The 9,084-nt window shown below is 40.1% G+C and overlaps 1 protein-coding gene across 1 annotated transcript; it reads left to right on the top strand.

Annotated features, from left to right (window-relative positions):
- Window positions 1-1,068: 1,068 nt before the first annotated feature.
- On the top strand, window positions 1,069-2,034 carry LOC149169658 (polyubiquitin-like). The gene has a single exon (XM_089425285.1). The coding sequence runs from the start codon at window positions 1,069-1,071 to the stop codon at window positions 2,032-2,034; it is 966 nt and encodes a 321-aa protein (XP_089281411.1).
- Window positions 2,035-9,084: the final 7,050 nt, after the last annotated feature.

Here is a 9,084-nt window from a genome sequence, read left to right on the forward strand (position 1 = left end):
GGTCTATGACGTTGCATTATACTTTCCCCTCGTAATCACTGGATGCTTGAAGGGCAAGTGGTGTGGCACCCTTGGAACTTCAGGGGAATTTCTTGAAGGGCACGACCAACTTGGCACCCTTGGCATCACAAATAAACTATTAGGTGTGGCACCCTTGGAACTTCTAGGGAAGTTCTTGAAGGGCACAACCAAACTGGCACCCTTGACATCACAAATAAACTATTAGGTTTGGCACCCTTGGAGCTTCTAGGGAAGTTCTTGAAGGGCACAACCAAACTAGCATCCTTGACATCACAAATAAGCTATTAGGTGTGGCACCCTTGGAACTTCTAGGGAAGTTCTTGAAGGGCACAACCAAACTTGGCATCCTTGGAATCATTAAAAATAAATAATAATAAATAAATATAAGCAAGGAATGAAAACTAGGTAAATTTACATCAAGGGTAAATGATGATTAGAAACCAATGTAATTAAATCAAAAATAAAACTTGGAATAAGGAGGATCATAGGAAGAATTAAAATAGAGTACCTTAAAAACTCTACCCTTCCCATTTTGGAAAATACTAGGAAGATTATGTGGTTTAATTAGGAAAAAGGGGAAAGACAAACATAATGGTAAGGATAAAGATTAATCCTAAACTAATTTAAACCTAATTAAGAAAAGAGGAAGGTGAATTAAAATGAGAATAATAAATTAAATTTAGAGAAATGTAGAGAAGCTCCATGTGTCAACAACCAACATAAGAATATCCATCTAGGAGATAACCTGAGTTAAATTAGGGAGTAGATTGGGGATAAAATCTTGACTCATTAATTGACTTCAAGTAATGAACACAAATTAAGGAATAAAAGTGGGGAATAAAGAGACAACTAGGAGAAGAAATAGGAATCTTGTTGAGGTGAGGAAAATATTATTTTTAAATAAAATTTTAAGTAAATATTTTGGGAGACCCTTGATGTGAGAATGACACATGGGTGATAATTTTGTTAATATAACTATACTAGAAAGTATTGAGGGAGGAGCGAATTCGGAGTTTGCAGGTTTCGAACTTGAGACCATCTATCGTCATGTATCAAATATTCGTCAAGGGTTTGAATGGCAGAACAAAATGCCTGCATTTGTCTGCACCCCACCTCGCGGCCTCGGATCTGAAGGACAGGCTCTTCGATCTGATTAAAGTCCCTCCGCAGTCTCAGAGGCTAGTTACGGGCACCCGCCAGATCGCCGATGATGCCATTCTGGTCACCGCACGCGACGGCCTGTACCCACAAGTCCATATCCTCCTCCGCCTGAGAGGGGGCAAAGGGGGTTTTGGCTCTCTCCTGAGAGGCGCCGACACCAAGGCCGGCCAGAAGAAGACCAACAATGTCGATGCATGCAGCGACATGAGCGGAAGGAGGCTCCGCCAAGCGAACGCCGAGAAGAAACTGGAAGAGGGGAAGACGGACGCGCAGGAGAGGCAGCTCGAGAAGATTGCTAAGGAATATCTGAAGAAGCAGGCGAAGATTCTGAAGAAGAGTGACCCCCGCACCGACGAGGGCGCCAGGGATCTGGAGAAGTACAGAACCGAAGCTTCCAGGGCCATGAAGGCCGTTGAGTCCATCGTCAAAGATGGACTGCAGGAGGCCCTCAAGCAACAACAGAATGGGAGGAGGAAAAAGATCGAAGATCCACAACCTGTTTTACAAGGGTTAATGCAAAGAACTGGATCGGGCATCCCATCCACGGCAGGTTATCAGTTGCCCAGATTTGCCATTAAATCAACAGAGCAGACATCCAGTAGAACAGGGAGCCTTAAAGGAACCCAGATCTGTGGACATGCAACCATCCAGAAGGGCTCAAACCCTATAGAAGCGGACTTTACACAGCTCCTTTTGAAAGCACCAGAAGGAAGAAGTTACTGCTTGAAATTATGGAGGGGCAGTAGCATCCAAGAACTACGGAACAGAATACAAACCCTTCTTGGCATCCCTGAACAAGGGCAAAATCTGATCTACAAGGGGCGGAGTCTACAGGATCACTACACTCTTTAGGAATACAACATAACCACAGATTCAACAATCATCATAAACCTTCGTCTGAGAGGAGGATGCTCTGGATCCAATTCAAAGAATACATGCTCCTTCAAGGACGTGGTGAAAGGCAAAGGGGGAAACATTCAACTCAAATCAGCACCAGCACCAGAGCTACCAGGTCCCTATATTGTTGAACAAACACTGGAATCTCCAATGATCCAAGTAACCTTGTCGAAGGTAACAGCTCTAGACACTTATCTAGCCACACATGCTGTTATATGTAGATTTAATGGTTACTGGCCAAAATCAGATGCACTTCATCACTGGATCCTCTCAACATGGACACCTGATTGTGAAATTCACCTATGTTCAAAGGGTTTCTTCATAGTTAGATTTACAACAAAACAAGAACATGAAAATATTATCAATCAGGGGCCTTGGTTCTGGGGCAAGGCTGGCCTCTTCATCACCCCCTGGTTTCCCGAATTTGATGCAAATACTATGAAAGTATCAACAGTTCCTGTTTGGGTGAGGCTTCACAACCTCCCTCTCCATTTCTGGCACTACAAAGTTTTATCATCCATTGGAAATTCTTTGGGGAAATTCCTTAAAATAGATGGAGAAAGAGTTAGCCAAGGAATATTCACCTATGCTAGAATATGTGTAGAAGTGGATCTAAGTCTAGGACTACCTGATCACATTACATTGAACTACAACAACACACAGAGGATACAACCGCTTGATTATGAAAATACAGCATTCAGGTGCCTAAGATGCATGCAAACAGGGCATCTTCAAAACACCTGCCCACTGGGAAAGAAGGACCCAAAAGAGAACAAGAAACAACAAAAAAAGCCGAAAGGATGGCAGCACACCGATTGGAGGGAAAAAGAGGATATGCAGACATAACCTACAGGGAACCAAACAAAACCTGATACACAAACAGAACAGGGACAGACACAGGAAGGAAATGCCCCAGACACACAAATGGGGCCTGACAATATGAAGCAGCAACAAGAAATACAGTTGGAAGTAAGTGGCATCAAAAGAACTCATGGATCTGAAGGCTCGGAATCTGACAAGGAACAACAAATAAATACAATGGAAAAACAGCTGGCTATCACTGCACCCAACTCCAACTCTGATGGCTGGCGAAGGGTGGAGAAGAAGAAAGGCAGGAAAGCATAGGCCCGTCGACATTTCTTTTTTTTATTATTTTTGTCAATCTATGTTCGCTTGTGAACACAGGGACAGTCATCTGCACATGCTTAAGCATCTACAAAATGTAATTTTTTCATATGAATAAAATTACGACTTTTTTCTACGGGAAAAAAAGAGAATGACACATGGGTGGGTGAATAATCAAGCTATTGAATTATAAAAAAAAAAATTTAATTATGCATGACATGACAAGTGTCACCTATGAGGACTCCTATAAAAGAAGGGGCAAGCCATGGGAGAAGGGAGGATTGGGAACCCTATTGTTGGATGGATGAGATGATGTCAGAGCAGTGATTACGAAGCTATAGTGAGTTTGGTGAGGTAGAGGATGTTAGAGAGGGGACTCTGGAGCCAAGGTGGGCTCTCCTCTACCAGCTAGTGCTTTCCTCCATTGTACAACCCCATTGCAGCGCGGGGGTCCGCGGGGTACCCATGGAGTAGGCTGGGAGGTTAACCGGTGGGTCTTCGCATTCGGATCAAGTGCGTCATCATTCACTCGCGGAGGTGACCAGCTACAAGGGAATACCAGCAACAGCAGAGCAAGTGGAGTCTTGCCTTCTGGTGAACGGTACATATGTATTTCATTACTATTGATCTTAGTTAAAAGTATGAAAATGTTATGATATGTTTCCTGAAATGAGTGGCAGGAATGTGTGTGCTAAATAAATTTGAATTTCAATGCGTTTCTTTTCTGGTTGTATTTGCTGTTTTAAAAAAAAAAAAAAAAAATGTATATAGTCTGGATTAGGTCTTCACATTGTAGAACCCTTCTACGCCCAAACAAGTAATCTGGCCAGCAAAAATAGCTACCTGCTGGAATCATTGAATTTGGCAAGCCTGATTTTTCTGCCAACTTGCACGAAAAAATGATTTTCCCAACAATTTGAATTATCTGGTTAGGTTCTACGCAACCCCCAATAAATCGTCTTGTTTATCCCTCTAAATAGTGAATTCTTTTGCTTCCGCTTCTGAGCTTCCTGTCTCATCAATTTTGATACCATGTGAAATTTTCAACTATTGCAGCAACTAGAATTTATTCTTCTAACTGTAAATTAATTAACAGTGTATTTTCCCATACAAACAACAAATAATTATCTACTTCACTTTTCACCAATTAAATTTTGCAAAAGATAAAATAGAATCTGAGAAATATGCTAGCACACACCATAGTTTTAAAAACCGGCCACAAAAACCGGTAACCGGTCTAACCGGCCGGTTAGAGGCCTGGCCGGTCCGAACCGGCCTAAAAAACCCGGTTAGATGCCTCATGTGACCGAAATCTGGCCCTAACCGGTCAAAACCGGCCGGTTTAGGGCAGAACCGGCCAGTTTGTAGCAAACCGGCCGGTTCCGTCCTAAACCGGCCAGTTTATGGACAGCCCACCGAATTATGACAAAAAGCACTGTGGTTTTGTGGTTTAGGGGTTTTGGGGGTGAGGGAAAGGTATTTTCCCTCCAAAAACACCCTCACACTTGCTATAAGAGACCCCTCTCACTCTCATTTGTCTCACACAACTGATTTGGAGTGTTTGTGAGTGTTTGTGAGTTTGTTTGTGAGCTTGGAGAGTGTGGAGTTTTTTCTGAAATAGTCATCTTGGAGTTGGAGTTGGAGCTATTTTGGAGATAGTGTGTAGCTGTCAGTGGAGTTGCCATCTTCAAGAGGAGGCTAAGGGAGCTAGTTTGCATTTCCAGGTAAGGATTTGCACTTGATAATTCCTCATTTGAGTCTGCTGTCCATGAATTTTTTTTTGTGTTATAAACTTCTCACTTCTATGATCTACCATCCAGGGAGTCATCATGCCTCCAAAAGCCGAAGATACTGCATGGGCTCATTGTGATATGATTGATGGCAAAATGATCTGCAAATATTGCCAAAAATCCATTCAAGGAGGGGGTATTAACAGGTTCAAGCAGCACTTGGCTGGGATAGGAGGCCATGTAAAGCCATGTGGAGCACCAAATGAAATAATAGGGCATATTAGGGCAGAATACCTTCAAAAGTTTGAGACTCAAGTCACTGAACCAATAGAGAAGTTTGTGGCTACACAGTTTGGGAGTCGAGACTCAACCAACTGAGTTTGATCATGATGACTGAGACTCATGAGAAGTTTCAACTTCAAGTGATAATGTTGATCACTATTATAGTATTACTATTATCATATATGTAGAGTCTAGACTGAAGTCTTGTAGTAGGCCACTGGCCCCATAGTTTGTAGGCTTTATTTTTGCACTCTAGTGGCCATTTAGAGCCTCATTGCTTATGTATTTTGTCGATGATATGTATTGCACTCGGTGCCATTTTGATATATTCACCTTTAAGGCTTTACATGGTATATCAATGAGCAATCTTTGCATATTTTGTCTCTATTGGCTTGGAATCATGGTTTTAAATCTTAAAAATAGTTTTTTTCATTAAAAAATAATTATTTAATGTATTTTTCTAAAACCGGTTCGTTTAGACCAAACCAGTCCCGGTTAGACCGGTTCCGGTCGGTAAACCGGTTCATTAGGTGGACCGGTCCGGTCACCGGTTCCGGTTTTAAAAACTATGGCACACACACATAAAAATTGACACACTTATTTTTGGATAGAAGTCCCCGGAAAAACCCAACTTGGGAAAATTAGTGCAGCAGTTGAGGGTTTTATATTATTAAGCAGTTGTGAAATAATTTGATTACAATCTGGATGTTGAAAACTAGCAAGCCTGCAGATAAAATACTGATAAAAATTATCTAAGAAAAATTACCCTCTCTTCGAGAAATCCCAACACTTGACTACCCCTGAAAATCTAGTCGTCCAACTTGGCTTGTGCAACTTCTGCGTCACACCTACACGGTTTGTTACACACTTAGCTTGGAACAACTACAAACAAGTTGTCTCGCCTGCTGCTAATTGGGAAACTATCTCTCTGGTGCTCTGGAAATGCTTTCCGGCCTTTGGAACTGAAAACTAGCTTCACCTCAGCAAAATCGAATTGTCTTTTGAGACTTCTACGTTGCCTTTGTGCAACCGCTTGGAGAAAATCTTGGCCTCTCTGCAAATTACTCACTGGATCTGGAAGTCTTCCTTCGACTTCACTATCCCTGCCCCTCTTTGTCTTTGATTCCCTTCTCTGACTCGAACTCTTTCGACAACTATTGTTTCTCTCTAGAAAATCGAACTGCCCAAGGAAATCGACCTCAAGTGTATGTTCTCCATCTACCCATCGACTTCTTATAATCTTATGTTGGACCTTGAAGGGCCAAGATTAAATCATAATCGGTGGCTAGATTATTTCCTTGTCAATCTATGTGAGTTTCTAGATGATTTACACCTTATCTCAATTAATTATGATTAATTAACCCATTTTCCTAAGTTTAGACTTAGGAAATATTTAAAAATAGGCTAATAATCTAATGGAGATACTTGTAGGTGGAATTTCTATAAACGATTTCTAGGTTATGAAAAACTCTTGTTTTTAGCCTCTCCACAAAGTTTCGAAACTAGAACACCTTTGATGCTACAAAAACTAACACATAGTTGTGTTCCTTGTTGATTTTTGTACAACACTGGGAGGTATTCACACATACCAAGAGGCCTCCTAAGTAAGCCTCGAAGATTTATGAAAATAAAAATAAAAATTCAATTCTTTATTGGGCTTCATGTAGGCTCAAAATGGAGAAGTCAACCCAACTCATGAAGGGACATGTCCTTGGGGTAAATGCACCCATTCATCTTATATATATATATATATATATATATATATATATATATATATATATATATATATATATATATATATATATATATATATATATATATATATATATATATATATATATATATATATATATATATATATATATATATATATATAATGTGACATCTTCTTTTGACCAATTCGTATGATCATCTCTCTTCTATAGAAGATACACAGAGGAGAAAATAGAGAATGAATTGACTAATGTTTGTACTTATTTTTTGGCACAGATTTTTAGACAAATTAGAATTGCAAACCTTGCTAAAGAATAATTTCTCCTAGAAGAAGAGTTGTTGGGTTTTCTCCCAAGTTTGGGTTTCCCAAGGAAAATTTGTTGTCTCTATTGTACATGGATCTTATGATCTTATTATTTTTGTTGCATTATTATTGATATTTTATGTGTATAATTTCCCAATGAAATTAATGACATAAAGATAAATTGTTAAACATCATTAGGTAGTAATTATCAGACCAGAAGAATGGTTTATATTGTGTATATTGTAGAAAATTCAACATGGTATCAGATCCTTGTCAAAAGAGTAATCATCAACGTCAACAATAAAATGTGACTTTACTTGTGCAAGAGAACAAGCCCGTCTTAAGGAGGCGAAGTTTGGGAAAGTTTATTTGTCTTGAAGAAACCAAGTAGCATCCAAGCAAGGCTAAGTAGGATTATGTCCAAGCAGGGGAGTGAGTTGAGGTTGGTCAAAATGTATTTATGAGTTCTGTGAAGAGGTTACACCCTTGGGGAAGGAGTCGCAAGCCTAAAGGATTAGGTCACACTATGCCCAAGGTTGTTGTAACAAGGTTGCGGATTTCGCAAGTGAAAAGGAGTGTGAACAAGGCAAGCCGAAGTGTCTTAGGGTTACCTGTAGATGAGCTACAATCTAGACAAATATAGTCATGGTTGGAAGAGGGCTAGATTAGTAGTTGCAGGAAGTATGGAGTAGGATTTCTTTTGCGTAGAGGAAGGACCACAACCATAGAAGAGGGTCAAGGGCCTTAGAATTTGTGCCCAGATAGGTCAAGAGGCATCTTAGGCCTAGACAAAGTGATTTTGTGGCTTAATATTGGACGCAGGCCCAAGAAAAAGGTTGGTTGCAGTGATCTAGAATCTGGTCCATGTATGGCCACAACATGTTTATGGTGATTAGTGGCTAGCCGATGCCCTAGTTGTTAAGAAATCTAGGGGCAGCGAGATTAGGGATTTCTCTTAATTTGATAATTGCTTGTGATGTATTTTTACTTAACTTGATTAGCTTCTTATTTCACTTTATTACTATTAGTATTATCTTCATCAAATAGCTATCAAACCATAAAGAATAATAAGACAAAGGACACAAGATATTTGCAATCAACCAGGGCCAAAACCTCTCCATTTGAGAGGAAAACCCACAATAATTCTTCTCTTCTTATAGGATCTTCAATTGAAAAATTCCAAGACCTATGACCCTTGACCAAGACCTACCAAGAACAAGTCCCTGGATGAGCTTTCCTTCTAGCAGTTTCTTAACAACTCCTGCAATTTCGACCTCTAAAAAACTTCTTTTGCAACTTCAATCCCTCCAGGAGATTCTTCTGCTACTTTGTCCAACATAGTCTACTGTGAAACTTTCTGAATCTACACATGAGAAATCCCACTACAATCACTAGTTTACCATCTCCTACTTGTTTTTACCTTCAACAAATTATTTAATTATTTAAACAGTGATGATAACACTATTGCATACTAAACATACATACAGATCATGAACTAAAATAAAATGAGACAAATACACAAGGGATGTCGTTATTTTTGGACAATCGTCCCCGGAAAAACCCAATTCGGGAAAATTGGTGCAGCATATAGAGGGTTTGTATTATTAAGCAGATTTTTGAATACAGCTAGGGTGCCAAATCCGTCTCACCCAACAGAGGTACCTATATCCAGAGACAGAGGAAAAAACCCCACAGGTGACTGCAATGTTCCCAATGCTGGGCAGCGATGGATGCTCCAAGCTCTACGTTGGAACTATATCACCTCCTCTAGGAGTTGTGTCACTGCGTCAAAGCTCTCCTGGTGCTTCTCTACCTCTCTGCGATGTATTCTCGGCCTTGGACTAAAGTCCC

Source organism: Pinus tabuliformis, chromosome 4_2 (genome assembly GCF_031772625.1).
Source record: "Pinus tabuliformis cultivar Carrire ecotype Pingquan chromosome 4_2, CPIR1, whole genome shotgun sequence".
Classification (NCBI taxonomy): domain Eukaryota; kingdom Viridiplantae; phylum Streptophyta; class Pinopsida; order Pinales; family Pinaceae; genus Pinus; species Pinus tabuliformis.

Bases quoted from the DNA above. Each gene is read 5' to 3' on its own strand.
- LOC149169658 (XM_089425285.1), top strand. From the start codon at position 1,069: ATGTATCAAATATTCGTCAAGGGTTTGAATGGCAGAACAAAATGCCTG.